The sequence below is a fragment of the Heterocephalus glaber genome, unplaced genomic scaffold (genome assembly GCF_053883595.1).
Source record: "Heterocephalus glaber isolate CG9 unplaced genomic scaffold, H.glaber_assembly_v1.0 deba00000937, whole genome shotgun sequence".
Taxonomy (NCBI): domain Eukaryota; kingdom Metazoa; phylum Chordata; class Mammalia; order Rodentia; family Bathyergidae; genus Heterocephalus; species Heterocephalus glaber.
The window spans coordinates 234,945-251,117 of NW_028258173.1; the positions used below are offsets into that span (position 1 = coordinate 234,945).

Sequence of the window (16,173 nt, forward strand, 5' to 3'; positions counted from 1 at the left end):
ACGTGTGCCACACAGGCCAGTGGGCCCGGGGTGGCCCTACCCCTGCCAGCTGTGGAGCTGACCTGCGTCCAGTTGGGCTGGCCTCCTCATCTTCCTCATACTCAGCCCAGGGGCTCATTGTTGAAGAATGGCAAATCACTGCAAACAGAAATCTGTCTCTATCCAATAGAAGTCACAAGTGCAAGCCGAGACACAATTGTAAAATTTTTAGTACAATTTAAGAGGTAAAAGAAGCAATTTGTCATATTTCACTTACTCCGGTGTATACAGGAATATATGTATGTGTGTGTGTGATATTTTCCTGTATATGCTGTTGTTTCAGCCTGTGATTAATGTGAAGGTCAGTGAGCTATTTGACGGTCTTGTTTTTATCCTGAGCCCCCACATGTGTTCCCCAGTCGGGCTGACCTTGCTTCCCGCCCAGCAGCACGTGTGGCCGTGGCGGCCCTAGGTGCCCAGCACCGACTGGGCTGCACGTCCCACTGGGCAGAGTCACCCGAGCAGACACAGAAGGCACTTGCCACAAAGCGCCTCGGGAGGCTTTGGCACACAGAAACTGAAAACAGGAAGCTCCATTTTTGCTTTGTAATAGTTTCCACAGAACAGTGTGGAATCCATTTGTTTCTGATGGCAAGGCAGGCGCACATGTTCGTCAGGGCGGGGCTGTTCCGAGCTGGTCTCAGGCGGCCAGATGCGTTTCCCAGCAACCAGGAACGTGGTGTTCAGAGGTCACAGGCCTGGGTGGCGGTGACCAGTGTGCAGAGCCACCTCCTGGGGTTGCTGTGACCACAGCCCCGCGCTTCCAGGCACCCCACGTGGGTAACACAGAGGCAGGCGTGAGGCTCGGGAAGCACTCCGCTTCCCGAACACTGTTGTTTTCAGACCTGCATTCTGGTCATTTCTTCAGTGGTGGGAGAGACTTGCGAAGGCACCATGAAGGCTGTGCCTTTGAGCCAGTGCCCGGGCCCCATCTAATCACTGCTCCTCTAGATCCCCATGCAGACCTCAGGCCTAGGGTTTCATCTAAATCCGGTGCCTGCCTTCTCGCCCAGCAACACAACCTAGACAGCCAGGGGTGGTGGTGCTGCTGTCAGGAGCTCATCCACATGGTTGCCCCCAGGGCACCGTGATGTGGAGCATTTGGGTTGCTTCTAGTCCAGGGCTGTTCTGCAGAAAGCTGCTGTGAATGTGCACGCTCAGGTTTCATATGGATGTATTTCTGTTGCTCTTGGGAAAATCCCTAGGAAGTCCTCAGAGTGGGTAAAACAGGCCCCACCGGACTCCAGGGCCCTGGCTGCAGAAGCCAAGGAAGGTCCAGGACCCACAGTGCATGGCCCCATCCTGCCCAACTCAGGGTCCTCCCACCCAGTGTCACCTATCCGTGTCCCGTGGCTCTGTGGCCCACCGCTTCTGCCCTCAGAGGAGGCATTGGTGCCAGCTTGGTGGCACTATGCTGTTTGAACCTGGCCCTGCCATGGCCCCTCAGGGACACCCTGCACCTGGGAGCTCAGCAGGGACATATCCAGAGCCAGCACCCACTCCATCCAGTGACCCCAAGTCCCCCTAGTGGCTTGTGGCTGCTGTGGACCCTAGTCCATGGTGGGGAGTGCGAGATCCACCCACGCATAGCTGTGTGAGGCTGTGAAGTGAGATCCACCAGGGTCAGAGGTTGAGACCATGGTTTGTTCCCCAGTGATAGAGCAGGAGCCAAGGATAGAAAGAGCCCTCTGGTATTTGGGAATTGAGCAGTATCCTTATGAATAACTTACAGTTAAAGAATAGTTAACAGAATGAAATTGGAAAGTTGTTGGAAAATATTTTTTCCAGAAAATACTTTGGAGAGAAAATCAAAACAAAACGCTACGTCTGTGGACTGTGGCAAAGGCAGTGGTTTGAAGTGACTGAGCAGTGCCAGGTGTGACCTTGTCTCCCCTCTGAGTGAGAAGGAAAGAACTGAACCCAAACAGAGAGTGTCATGCAGCGAGGCAGAAGCACACAGGAGAGAAGCTCAAGGACTCGAGACACTGATCTCTTGAAAAAGGGGTATAAAATCAGCAAAGCCATAGCTGGATCAAGAGGAGAGAGAAAAGGTACAGACTGCCAGTGTCCACAGCAGAAGGCCTGCCCGCGGCACAGCAAGCTCGGCCACAGCAGTGCCTCCCTGCCCGACAGAGGGGACACTTTCCTCGAAAGACACAGGTACTGGAGCAGACTTGAGAAGGAGCAAGGAATCTGAACGATCCTGGCTCCACTGAAGAAGCTGAATTAACAGTTAAAAGCCCTCCAAACTCTGCAGGCCCTGCAGACTTCACTGGAAAATGACATCGAGGAAGTGGCAGTGTCCCAAGGAGGAAGCGGCAGTGTCCTGCGCAGACTCTTTCAGTCAAAGCAGGAGAGAACAAAGCCTGACTTGCTTTTGGAGGCCAGGATTACCTGACTCCAAAACCGAGCAAAGTGAGCCAGGCGTGGTGGCTCACACCTGTGATCCCAGAGCTCAGGAGGCTGAGGCCAGAGGATCACCACAAGTCGAGGCCAGCCTGGACTACAAAGCGAGACTCTGTCTCAGACCCCCCCCCCCCCAAATAAACTGAACAAAGACCTTACAAGAAAAGCAAATTAGAGATCAGTGTTCCTTATGAACTCAGATGCAAAAACTTTCGTCTGTAAAGCTATTAGCAGATTAAGTCCAGCAATGTATAGGACAGTGAAGCACAGCCTCTCCACTTCACAGCTGCAGGGCGCGGCAGGTACGCAGGGCGCGAGTCTGGGCCAGGGGAGGGAGGCCCGCTGCTGATCTGCAGGACCTGGAGCCGTGCAGAGCGAAGGGCGTGGTCAGAAGCCAGTTTGGGGCCCACCCCACCTCCCCACCTTGGCTTCCAGGTCTGAGTTGGCCAAGGCCATAGAGATCTCCAGGGCTCCGTGCATGTGCGGTGCCTACAGCAATGCCAGGTAATGTGCAGAGGCTGGGCTGCCACCTGGTGCCTGGCCCTCAGCTGTCCCAAGACATCACCTGGTGATGACTGCAGGTGCCCTCGCCTGCCCTGGAGAGGCAGTGCCTGATGCAGACGCTGTCGGGGCACACCTGTGGCCGGGCCACCCCCGCCTTGTGCTGCTTTCCTGCCCCACACGGTGGTAGCAGCTGGGTTTCAGAAAGCACCGGAAACCCTCAGACCCCTCTGAAGCTGCCCATGACATACTGCCCAGAGCTGCACTCGGCTTCTGTTGCTGTTTCCCTGGGTGGAGGTGATGGCCACGCCTGCTTCTGAGGCCCCTACTGCCTCACACGCCCTGGGGAAGCAGGTGCTGTCGGCCCGTGGAGCTCGGCCAAGGCTTCCCGGAGCGTGGGGCTGGAGGAGCCCCGCCAGACCGGTGTGTGCCCCACGCAGGCTGGCACCCACCGCATCTGGAGGAGCAGTGGCACTGCCTGGTGTTTGTGGCTCGCATGGCCTTCGGAGGGTGTGGAGGTGTGGGGCAGCCCAGCCCGCCCGGCCTTCACAGTAACGTCCCCGCCCATCCCCACACCTGCCCAGACTCACAGGTGGCCCTGGGCAGAGAGCTGTCTGCTGGGGAGAGGACGGGCTTGAGACCGGTGGTGCTGCCTGCGCTCTGAGCGCGTCCGTGCATGGAGCCCTTGGACTCAGCCAGCCTGGGTCGCTGCTCTGCGGACCAGCCCTGGTTTGCTGGCCTGTGAGCTCCAGCACGACTGCTCTTCTTCAGAGTTACTGGCAGGGCTGGGGTGTGGCTCAGTGGGGCAGAGCTTGCCCAGCATTGCAGAGCACATCCCCGGCCTGTTCTGGACCCTCTGCCTGGATGGAGGAATTTTAGGATCACGGGTTTTGCTGTCCCTCTCCTGCTGCTCTCTTCCTTCCACTCTAGTCAGCAAGCCCAGCTGGGTCAGCCATAGGGCAGGGCTGACCGGGACATCGAGGCAGAAGTGGCCTGACTGGATTCAGTCTGAGCCAAAGAGTGTCCACGCTGGATGGACCCAGAGGAGCCTCAGGCTGTGACTCGGGAGGACACACTCGTGTCGAGGGTGCCATGATGGTGGGCACAGCACAGGGTCAGGCTGGGGTCGGGGGGGGGGCTCCGTGGCACAGGGCAGGCCCCAGACCCATCCCAGGCCCGCCTCACCCTCGGCACTCCTGCTGCAGCCTCCAGGTCGCGCACAGCTGCGCCCGCAGCAGGGCACCGCGCTCTCCGTGGCCTTGCCAGCGCTGTGCCTCCGGCTTGCAGCAGTGCCAGCCTGGGTGTGAGGGACTCCCTGTGTCAGTCGGCTGACTTCCCCGGTGATTTCGCCTTGGAGCCTTCTTAGAAGTATCTGTGCAAGCTTGTGTTTTGATGAACTGGCTTTTGTTGTGAGCAGCAGGAGCCCTTTATTCCCACTGCTCTCATCGGGTGTGTGCTTTGCCGACTCTTCCCATTCTGAAGGTTACCTCTGCACCCTGCTCATTTGTGGCCTTTGATGCACAGAAGTTGGGTGATGTTTTGCTTGTGAATTTTTCCCTGAGCTACACGTCAGCCCTTTATACTTAGACAGGGCCTCCCTGAGTTGTCCGGGTCGGCCTGGAACTCCGGAGTGGCTGGGGTGATGGTGAGCACCCCCACACCTGGCTGGGTGCCCAGCACTTCTGAGCTCTGACAGCATGTCCCATGGTGACTGTGTCTGTGCATGTCAGTGTTTGTGTTCCGGTCTGTGTGTTCGGTGCACGAACGTGTGGTGGCATCTGGTCCCCGGCGTGCGGCAGCTGCCCTACTCCATGGGTGAGGGCCCTGCTCTGGACTCCTCCTCACTGCTGTAGCAGGAGCCCCAAGTGCCACACTGGGCATCTTGGCAGCTGCTCCCAAGAAGGTGCCCCGTGCCCCGAGGTTGCCAGGGCCCCCAACCTGTGCCAAGGGCCACCAGGCCAGAAGAGAGGGTGTGAGCCTCCCTGTCCCCTGTTCACGCTGCCAGACGCCACGGCCTGGCCTGCTCCATCCCAGAGGCCATAAGACTGCTTCCTCTCATGGTTCTTCAGGGTGCAAGGGTCCCCAAAGTCTCCGTCTATGGAGAAAGGCTGAGTTCCCTCTAAAGTGAGTCCCAGGCTTTGGGGTTTGGGTTCACTCATCAAGCCTAATGACACTTGTCTTCAGGAGGCCACTGCATCCCAGGGCCTGCTTGGTATCCAGTGGCCTCCCACCTGCCTTGGAGGGCATGGCCCTGCCGGGCTGCTTCCTGCTTCACCTCCTACCAGGGTCCTGGGTTGAGGCGGGCATTTGTACAGACAGACGCCCAAAGCCGTGGGAGCCCTGCATCAGGTACCGCACTGCCGCTGCTTTGGTGCCGCTGCACTGCACACTCCGGGAAGAGGCTGGATTAGCTCAGGAAAAGATGAGGTAGGGTTCACAGGCGACGGGAAATAGCCGGCAGATTTCTAAGGCATTTCCCATCTCATAGGAAACTACTTAACAGCCCTCCACACCAGAGACTGTGGCAGGCCCAGGTCAGCAGCAGCCTGGCCCCTGCCAGGAGGGGTAACCGCCTGAGGTCAGCAGTCCCCAGCAAGCCGCTCCATCCCCGGGCCCCCTGCTGCCCGCAGTTGTTGTCTCTGGGATTTCTGCCGTGGCCTGGGGGTGGTGGGCTGCGCTTTCCCAGAGAAGGACGGCTCTGAGCAGGCTGGAGGGAGGTGCTGCCTCCATCTCCGGGTGCCTGTTCAGTGTGCAGCCACTCTGCACGCGTGTGTCTGCATATGTGCAGCTTTGTGTCCCTGCCTCAGGAACCAATGCACATGTGATGTTCCTGCAAGCACATGGCCTCTCCTAGACTTCATTGTGCCTAGAACAATCTTCTAACATTGAAAATAGGCCAGGTGCGGTGCACGCCCATAATGCCAGCTGCCTGGAGGCTGAGGCAGGAGGATCGCAAGTTGCTTGGGCAACTCAGCAAGCTCCTAGCTCAGGATTTTAAACCATAGAGGCGGGGAGACAAGGGATGTGGCCCTTGGCTCAATCCCTACCACCAAACAGTGAAAATGAAGTTGAGGGAGTGTGTGTGCGCCAGGGGCTTCCCTTCCCTTTCAGTGAGGGCTGTTTGCTTGGGCGCTGGCCCCTGAGCAAGGCCGCTGAGCTGTTCGAGTGAAGGTGGGAGTGCAGTGGGGACCAGCTCAGGCAGCCCTGCCCACGTCCCCCTGCCATGCAAGGAGGCCTCAGAGGAGGTACAGAGTGGGGACAGCTGCAAACAGGCGACACCTCAGGCCCGGCCAGGCAGGACGGTCCGAGAGCACCTGTGGCCGGTGTCACAGAGCAGTGAGGGACGAGGGAAGTCTGAGACCTCATGGCAGGCAGCCCTGGGGAGCACAGGGCATGCTGGGAGCGGCGTGTGCCCCACCCTGCAGCCAAACTGGGCTCAAGGGCTGCTGGGGAGCCATTCGGGCCTCTACTCAGCATCCCTTTCACCCATGCAGGAAGTGACCCATTCCCAGAGGCTGCCAGGCCCTCGGAGCCCAGAGGACCCGGCCTGGCCGAGGAGCCTCGGCTGCCCGCCGAGGTTCCTAAGAACACACACTCCTCAGAGAAGGTGCGCACACCGCACGATCCACAGTGCTCACCTCCCCTAGCCTCCCTTAGCGGCGGCATTGCTGGGGGCAAGCGGTGTGCGCCAGCGGCTCCCAGGCAGGCGTGCAGCTGGGTCTCAGGCCACTGCCACCATCTCGGAAGGGCACAGCTCCACCGCCGGCACCTCCCACTGGGGCCCTGTCCAGGCCACAGAGATGTCCTCTGCCTGAGCCAAGGGCACAGCTACGCCTGGTCCCCCAGAGCCCGGAGTGGACACCCGGGGACCAGCAAATGGAAGCGCATGTGCTAGAAAGCAAGAAGTCCTCACTCTCAGGACAGAGAAGGTCCCGGAGAAGGAGCAGCTGGGGGCAGGAGGAACAGTCAAGGGACAGCCTGCCGGGTGGCCACACCGAGCCACCCACTCCTGTCCCGAAGCTGTGAGCCGCAGCAGGCCGCATGGGCTCAATGCCAGCGCTGCGCGTACTGGTGGTTTCCTGGGAGCGGACACACCGGGTCTGCAGCTCCTTCTCTGGGGCTCAGTCAGGACTGCTTGAAGTTTTTCCTGTGTAATGTTCTGTATTTTCTGTTGATGATCATGTATTACTCTGTAACCAGAAAATATTTTAAGAAAACAAAATGAGTGAACTCACTCATAAAACATTGTGTTTTTATAAACACATCTTCTGCATTGAATGCAGATTATAATTCTGCCAAAGATTTTTTTTCCCATAAGAATACCCTCTCTAGGTGGAACTAGCTTGGTTTTTTTGTTTAAGAAATTAAACAGAAAAATATAAAGACAAGACCACACGGCTCTGGGTCAGCTGGCAGTCGGTGAATGTGCAGTGTTTCCAGTGACATCTTCATTGAGATGGTTCAGAGGCCATAAAAGTCACCCTTGTAAGAAGACACGTTGGTGTTTTCAGCATGCTCACAAATTGTGCAGCCACCATCTCGATCTCATTCAAAGGAACTTGGTCCCTGTAACTGTCGCTCTCCATTTCCTGGCCCCTGGCAAACCCTAGTCCACTTCCTGTCCCTGGAGCTGCCTGTCCTGGACTTTTCATATATATAGGATTATGCAACACACGGCCTGCCTTAGCTGGCTTCTTTAAAAATCGGATCGTTTCTCTTTTCAGTGTTGAGCTGTAAATACATTGTGCATGTTTGGGGTATTCGGTCCTTGTGAGATGTGTGATTTCTAAGTATGTTCTTCCTTCCTGTCGGCTTTTTAAAATTTCTCAGTGGTATCTTTTGAAATATAGAACTTGAGTTTTGATTAGTCCCGTTTGTGTCTTATCTGCACAGTAGTTGCACCTGCTTTTGGTATCAATCTAAGAAGCCTTTGCCCAACCCAAGTGCGTGACAGTTTACATCTGTGTTTTCTCCTAAGAATGTTACAGTTAGGTCTAGTATTCAGGCCTTTGGTCCATTATGAGTTCATTTTTGTGTGCAGCCTGGGGTAAGGGCCCAACTTTATACTTCATGTTGTTCAGCATCATTTGTTGGAAAGACTTTCTTTCTTCCACGTTGTTTAGGTGTCTTGGTCCAAGATCAGTTACTCATAAACGTCTGGGCATATCTTCGGGCTCTCAGCTCTGATCCTTGCCACGCTGCAACCATCTTGATGCCAGTGCCATGCAGCTCCTGCTGCTCAGAGCTCATCTTTAGAAACAGGAAGTGTGACTCCTCCGACTTGGAGTTTTTATCAAGATGGCTTTTGTTATCTGAGGTCCTTTGCATTTCCCTTGGAGTGTTAGGATCATTTTTACCACTTTCTGCCCCCAGAAAAGCAGCTGGAATTTGATAGAATTTGATAGGATTATATGGAACCTGTGGATCAATCTAGTAGTACCTTTTCTTGAATACCAAGCCATCTAGTAAGACTTCTATTCCTTAATTTATTCCTATGTATTTTGCATGCTGTTATAACCATAGATGTCATCTTAATTTCATTTTTGGGTGCTTTTCGCTGGTGTATAGACTCCATTTGAGCTTTGTATATGGATCTTCATCCCACAGCTTTGCTGAACTCTTGTATTAGCCTAGATTGTGTACACACTTGTGCGCCAGAGTACACACACACACACACGTGTCTAGGGTTCCTCCTTTGGGAGTGATGTCTCCCACAGACAGAAGTGGTTTCCCCTCAAGCTGAGTAATGTTCACTTCTCTTTCTTAGCCCGTTGCTGTGTTGGGAGAGTCCATGCAGAGGCTGAAGAGAGGGCCAGCATGGTCATCGTCATCTTGACCTGACCCTGGAGCAGCTTCCAGTTCACCACTCTGTGCTCACATGGGGGTGTGGTTTCAGGCCCTCTGGCAGGGCTTCCTAGGCTGTGGTTTTGTCATGAGAGGGTGCTGGATTGTGTCAAGCACCTTTTCTGTATCTGTTGAGATAGCTGTCTAGTTCTTGTCCTTTAGTCCATCGGTGTGGTGTATCATAGTGCTTGCTTTTTATCTAATAACCCACTTTTCCTGGAGTAAATCCCTCTAGTCATGGCATGTGATCTTTGTGATGACTCATTTTGCTAGTATTTTGCCACAGATTTTGGCTTCTGTGTTTATAAAGGCCACTGGCAAGGCATTTTCTTGAGCTTTTTTGGCTTGGTTTTTGGATCAAGGTAATGCTGGCCTCAAGGGAGAGTTAGGGTGTGTTCCCCCATGCTTCTGTTGTTTGAAAGTTTCTGGAGAATGGTGTGAATGCCTTAAGCATTTGACAGAGTTCACCAGGGAAGCTGTCTGGCCTCTTTCAGCCTCTTATTTGCTGGAGATAACTCAGTTTTTTCCTGAGACTTTCTGATGGTTTGTGTCTGTCTAGGAATCTGCCCACGGCCCTGCGCTGCTTCAGTCTTGTGTGTGCTTAGTTCTCACACAGGCCACGTGCCCATGGGAAGCAGGGGGACCCAGCCCCGCTCAGTGACGAGCACAGCCGGGCCGGGGACCTGGAGGCACGGGGCTGCCACTGGCTCCCCCGCCCCCATCCGCCTCAGGGCCAGGCCAGCTGCTGGGATGCCGCTGCAGGGTGCTTGACCTGTCACTGGGAGGGGACAGGCTTCAGGGAGCGCACCGCAGGCTGGGTGACGGCCGTCACCTCCCTGCCGCTGACGCTGCTGCACCGCTGCTTGCAGGTATTCACCTCACACGGCCCCACCGTGGTCATGCCCACCTGGTTCTGCGCCCGAGCCTGGTTCTACCACGTGGGCCTGTTCGACGAGGGTGGGCAGGTAAGTGCCGTGAGCGCGCCAGCCCGGTTCCTCCCGCTCTGCCTGCCGCGTCTCTGCCTGCGGAGGCTCCAGCTGCCCCCAGCTGCCCCCGGGAAGGAGCTGTTTCCGGGAAAGCGCAGGTGGCCTCACCTGGCTTAATGCTGCTGGCAACAGTAAGCGCAGGACCTGGGAGGTGCTGCCGGGCATCTCTGGGGCAGCTGAGGGGGGTCTGCTGAGGGTCCCCACACCCCCTGGCATCTCTGCCCGCCTGTGGGGAAGAGAACCCCGGGTTGCTGGGCCTTCACCCGGAAGGCGATGAAGGTCCTGCGCCCGAGAGCCTCACGCCACCCCCGGAGCCGGGCACTGGCTCCGGCCCTTTCAGCGTCCACCTGCCCTGCTGCCTTGGTTCAGGTCTCTGCTCAGATTACAGTTCCCAGCCCCTGCATCCCGAACTGGAGATGACTGAGCCTGGAGGGCTTGCACAGGGCCTTCGCTGCACGGCATGGGGAGAGTGGAGCTTCCACCCGAGGGAGTGCCAACCCAGCTTTCCAGGACAAGCTGGGGGTCCTGAGCCGAGGCCCTGGTCTGGCCACTTGGTGCACTTTCCTGACTCAATGCCCCCACCTACTGTCCTCTTTCAGTAGTGCAGCCTCATCTTGAGGCCGTCTTGGTGTCTGACCTTCCTAGCCCTGACCACCAGGTGCCCCCGTCCCCGAGGGCCACCGTGTCTCCTGCTCAAGGCTGTCATGCCTGCTCCTGTTCCTGGGCACCATGTCTGCCCCAGGACATCCCACCCCACCCAGTGGGGTTTTGGGCAGAAGCAGGGGTGCAGCCTCCCCTGTGCTCTGCAGCCTCAGGCTGACCTAGGTGCATTTTGCCCTGCTGGAGCCTGAGTAGCAGGTGCCTTCTCGGAGTGGGCTCTGCCCTCAGCCCACACTGCCCCGGCGCCTCCACTCAGAAGCCCTTGCACGGCCAGGCGCGCACCACCCACCAGCAGCCTCTCTCCTTGTGCAGGGTGTGCCCGAGGATCTGCTGTTCTTCTACGAGCACCTCAGGAAGGGCGGCGGGGTCATGCGAGTGGACCAGAGTCTGCTGCTCTACCGCTACCACCCACGTGCAGCCACGCACTCTGTCCTCCAGTAAGTGGGCCGGTCGGGGTGGGGAGCACCTTCGGGCACCCTGGAAGGCGGAAGCAGGGTGGGCCAAGGTGGGTGTGCACAGTGTTGCGTCAGGACTCCGCTCTAAGGGGTCGGCAGGCCTGTGGCGGGGGCACCTCCTTCCCCAAGGAGTGTACAGCACAGGCAGTAGCGGAGCCATTTCCTCCCCTGGGGCACCGCAGCAAGGACCGGGCAGCCTTGCTTGGGCCTGAGGTGCCATTGCACCAGCCTGAGATGCAGGGTGCTTTATGCTCCAGGCAGCCCTCTGGGTGACTGGGAAGAAGGCAGTGGGAGGGCAGTGAGGGCACAGAGGAGGTGTGTCTGTGGCCGAGACTCACTGTGGGGCTGCGCACTGGTGGGCTCCTTGGCCCTGTGGCACCGAGGAAGGCGGCCTCGGCACCCTTGGGCTGCAGAGCTGGGCACCATGCATGTCTCAGGGAGCAGAGGTGCCTGCTCCTGGCCTGGGCGGCCCTGAGCCTCTTGCCGCAAGCTGTGGCCCCTTGCATGGAAACCACCTCTCTGGGGCAGTGAGGCGCCGGCCACCTGGGTCCAGACCAGGGGATCCACGGGACTCCGGTGTCCCCCCACTGACCTGCTCTTTACGGCGAAGACAGCTTGCTCTCCAGCTTCACATGGCAGAGCTGGCCTGTGGTGAGGCCTGAATTTGGGTGCAGCCGTTCCAGAGGGGCATCTCCGAGGGATAGCTGTGCCGCTGTGCACGCCCCGCAGCAGGGGGAAGAGACAGACGCAGGGCGGCAGGCTTAGGACTCCTCTCCCGAGGCTTGTGAGTAAGGAGAGCCCAAACAATGCAGCCGATCCAGCGGGACTGTGAGCTGGACTCGGTGTGTGGGGCCATCAGATGAGTCTCAGACTGCAGGTGACAGATACCACACTGTCATCTGAGCACTATCCTGACCCCTTCCGCTGCTGAACCTGAGTGGCGTGCGCACCAGACACTGCCTCGCTGTGCTGTCCACGGGGGCCGATGGCTTCTCACCGTGTCCTCCTGTGAAGGGCGGGAGCCTCTTGATCCCACAGATATTTAAGCAAGTAATGATTTAAAAATTAAGTCAGTAATTTAATAACTTTCCACAAAAGCCAAACCCAGTTGGTCTGCCAAGGTATTCTCGGAGGTGTACAGAGGCAGAGCCAGTCTATAGATGCTCTTCGGGATTTTCTGACTAAAAAGAAAATCTCAGCAAACTCAGAGGAGAGGGGCGCTCTCGGTCTGCTAACACCTAGAGCCCTGCAGCCAGAGTCACGCTGACAGTGAGCCCTGCATGCTCCCCAGGCGCCTGCTGTCCCCTCCCCTCTGTCAGTGTCCGGAAGGCCATGCAGGAAGAGAGGGTCCGATGGGGCCGCTGAGGGCTGGGGAGCCATCATCCTTGTAGATGGCAGGGTTGTGTTTCTTGGGAAACCAGAGCCAGTAATCCAGCAGGCTTGCCAAGACACGAGTCCAGAGTTACACACAGGCAGTGGCTCTGTACTGTACACTGCCTGGGGAACAACTGGACCTGCATTTTGAAACATGTACAGTGGCTTCAAACACAAATGCTGTGGATGAGTTTTACAAAGAACATGTATATCCTCTTTGTGTGCACCCTCTGCGTGTGTATACTGTGTCCATCCTCCACGCTGTGCCCTCTGCACATACACCGTGTGCCCTCCATGTACCATGTGCACCCTCTGTGTGTACTCTGCATGTGCACCCCCTGCACTGAAACCTGTAGAGCAGGCAGAGCGCCCGTGAGCAGCAGAGGGAGAGTAGTGTGGCCTTGGGCATGCGCACTCCTGCAGGGAGAGAGCCGCATGGACCCAGGGCAAGGGGCTCTGCCTGCTGAGTGGCAGCCCACAGCTGGCAGGAGGGCCAGTGGTGGAAAGGGTCCTGCAAGGTGTCCAGAAGCCAAAGCCGCGTGGAGGGCCGGCACACACCCAGAGGCACGCGCAGCATCCCCTAAGCTGGCTGAACGGCCACACGGGAAGCAGCTCCTGGACTGTGGGCCTCAGTAACTTCAGGGCCACTAAGGTGAGGCGGGGACACATGCTTGTCCCCTCCGAGCTGCGGCCCCAGCATGATGTTGCCACAGAACTGACACTGACCGACACTCCTTGCCCTGAGTGCTGCCTGCTAATCAGTCTGCTCCGCGCTGACCAAGGTGACAGAGCCAGCAGCCTCTTTGTAGACACAGATTAGCAAGTCTGAAATCCCCGTGGAAATTCGGGAAACCAAGAATGGCCTGCAGAATCACAAAAGGAACAAAACTGACGGCTCACAGTGACGGGCTGAAGAAGACTGAAGCTATGGCGGTCAGCGCGATGTAGTAACACCGAGGCAAACACGTCCGTTGGGACAGAGGATCCAGAAGTGGAAAAGCACTTAGTGGAGAAAGGGGGTCTCACAGGTGGAACTGGACATGTGCTGGCCAGAGACGACTGCGTGCCTGTCCCGCACCAGACAGGGCAGCAGATTCAAGGAGGGCCTCGGAGGTGAGCCAGCAGGAACTGCAGTGTGTCTGGAAGCCAGCGGAGCAGCTCAGCCTGGGGCGCAGACAGCAGCGTGGAGGATGTCAGTCATGTCCCACTTAAAAGTGGCTGAGCTGGACCTCATCAAAATGAGGGCTTTTGTTCATAACAGACACCATTAGCTGAGGATGTAGCTCCGTGGTAGAGGCTGTGCCTAGCACAAGGACCTGGGTTCGACCCCCAAGACTGTGAAACAAGCCAATACTAAGCCAGCACATGCCTGTGGTCCAGCTCCTGGTGAGGCTGAGGCAGGAGGACTGCTTGAGCCCAGGCACCCAAGGGGCCAGCTTGGGCAACACAGTGAGACTCTTTGCTCTTAAACTTTAAAAATAAAAAGACACCATTAGGAAAATGAATAGACAAACCACAGACCAGGAGGTGATCCACATGTTTAGCAAAAAGCTAGTATGAGAATGTACTGCATACAGAATTCCTACTACCTGGCAGGAAAAAGATATTCCTATGAACACTTAAATAGCAGTGGCAGTTTACAAAACCAGATGTGGTCACCGAGCACGCCACGGTGGGCACAGCCCGCGTCTCTCGTCTCTCAGTTGCAGGTGTGACAGCGGGCGGGCCGCCGTGGGCCATGGTCGTGGGTGAAGACGCCTCCATGGGGCCGGTGCAGCTTGATTTCCTTAACTCGCTGTTCACCTCATGAGTGCTGCCCCGCCATCAGGAGTGGCCTGGGTGTGGTGTGGCAGTGGGCAGGGCTCTGGGGCCACCCTGCACCACACACGTGTGCACGCACACACACCCCCAGAGCATCTGGGGAGTGACCCACATCTCCATCTTCGGGTTCGTGGTGAACTTCGCTCCTCGGCCTCGGAAGAGCACAAACTGCTGATGGCCCGGACCAGATCGATGTGGATGAAACCACGGGGCTGCAGCAGCAGCAGCCAGGCGAGGGCAGCCCGGTGTGCAGAGGCCAGGGCTGCAGGGCTGGGCCGTGTTGCTCGAAACCCGAGCAGCACACTGAAGACCCACGAGCTTCACACATGTAACCTACACCCTCACTCACCCAAAGGCTTCAGCATCTGCGCACCGTTTCTCCGTCCCCGAACGCAGCTGGAATTGTGGGGCTGTCGGTCCCGGCCAACGGAAGCGCTGCCACCGGTCTCCTGTGCCTCCTCCCTGCAGGTGTGAGCATGTAGCCTCTCGCACTGTGTCGGCGAGTCCTCCAGGTGGTGACCACAGCCAGCACCCCACCGGGCCGCCGGGAGGGCACCAGGCTCAGGCCCACACTCGCCCCACAAGCATGGAACCCTGCTGTTTCTGCAACACACGGCCTTGCCACCCACAACTCAAAATACATGAGCTCATGCGAGTTTCTGTGCTGGATTAAGGTCTCCGCACTGCATGGCAGCACAGGGTGAGGCGTGCGATTCAGCCACAGGCTGTCGGCAGCCGCCCTCTTCTGCGTGGAGGACGGTCTGCTCTTCTGCTGCCCAGTGCAGTGGGAGACACTTCAGGCATCAGAGGCACCACGCGTGCACAGCGCCGGCTGGGGGGAGAGGCCCATGGCGCTCAGGGGCCCTGCTGCTCCTGAGAGCTAGAAAGCCAAAGAACAAACGCGGGCTCCCCGGTGTGGCCCAGCGCGGATGTGACCGCCACAGCTGCGCCAGCCCACGTCTACCCCACACCCTGCCTTCAGCCCAGAGGCTGCCTAAAGCAGGGACAGGGTGGGGCATCTCCGGCGGTGTGGCCCTGGCATCCCTTCCCATTGAGACCCAGCCTGTGGATCCGCCTCTGGGTGGGAGGAGGAGCAGGGATGGTGAGCCTTTTGGAGACGAGGGCCCAACTGCAACCCAAAGCCCGCTCACCACCTGCTGCAGCATATGTGCCACGGGTTCTTCGCCAGCGGGTGCTCGGGACTTGACTGTCAGGGGACGCCCGACAGACCCGGCCTGCTGACGTGTAACATCATCCCATGGGCAAGGCCCAGGAGTTTCTGCGGGAGCTGCCCTCACATACGTGTGCACACACAGGCCTGACCAGTGCTGGTGTCTCCCTGGACCCCAGGCGGGACAGTGGTCTCCACACAGGGCCCCCTGGGAGGACTCGGAGGCCCCTGTGCCGGCCCCTCTGGGGTGGAGTCCAGCCAGCCCTGCCCCACACCATCCCAGGGCTCAGCAGACGGGGTGCGTGGCACAGGCCTCGGGCTTCCAGGGCTGGCCGGCCAGGACCCCAGAGGGACACATCCTGCTTCTGTCACACCTGGAGTCACCCTGGAAGGACGAGGTGGGAAGGCCACCCTGGCCATCACGACTGGGAGGACCCTGTCCTGCAGCCCCCCAGGGGCCGAGCCCTGGGCTGCTCTGTGTGCTCCCAGGAGAGGTGCTAGCTGGCTGCAGAACCACCACCCCCCAATCACCCAGCTCAGCACCTAGTGAAACGGACCTGCCAGGCAGCTGTGTCCGGGCCTTCTGTGGCCCTCAAGACGCAGAGAGTACATGGCAGGGAGTGTCTGCCACTCCTTCAGAGCAGAGACCCCTGCAGGCCACGGGGAGCCCAGAGCTCCTGTGTCCCAGGCAGGTGGCGGCCCTGAGGACACAGGTCTCCGAGAACTCTTCCTCTGCACACCGGCCGCTCCGGGGGCGCACTGCCTTTCATACCCACGCTCTGGAGCCAGCGCCCCTGCCCTGCCCACACTGGGGTGAGGCAGCCTCCCCCATGCACCGGGCCACCCTCAGGGGTGTCTCAGGGCCCAGGTAGGGGCTCAGCCTGGGTGACCCCAAGACCTCCCAGGGGCACACGGC

The 16,173-nt window shown here is 58.2% G+C and overlaps 1 protein-coding gene across 17 annotated transcripts in view; it reads left to right on the forward strand.

The window, feature by feature from the left end:
- Qtgal (queuosine-tRNA galactosyltransferase) overlaps positions 1 to 16,173 on the forward strand; it is an 88,833-nt gene that overhangs the window by 67,693 nt on the left and 4,967 nt on the right. For all 17 annotated transcript variants that reach the window (XM_087208233.1, XM_087208232.1, XM_013078117.3 and 14 more), the window contains 2 exons: positions 9,660 to 9,755; positions 10,749 to 10,873. In XM_087208233.1, the coding sequence (XP_087064359.1) occupies positions 9,660 to 9,755; positions 10,749 to 10,873 (221 nt within the window). The remainder of the gene's footprint in view (positions 1 to 9,659; positions 9,756 to 10,748; positions 10,874 to 16,173) is intronic.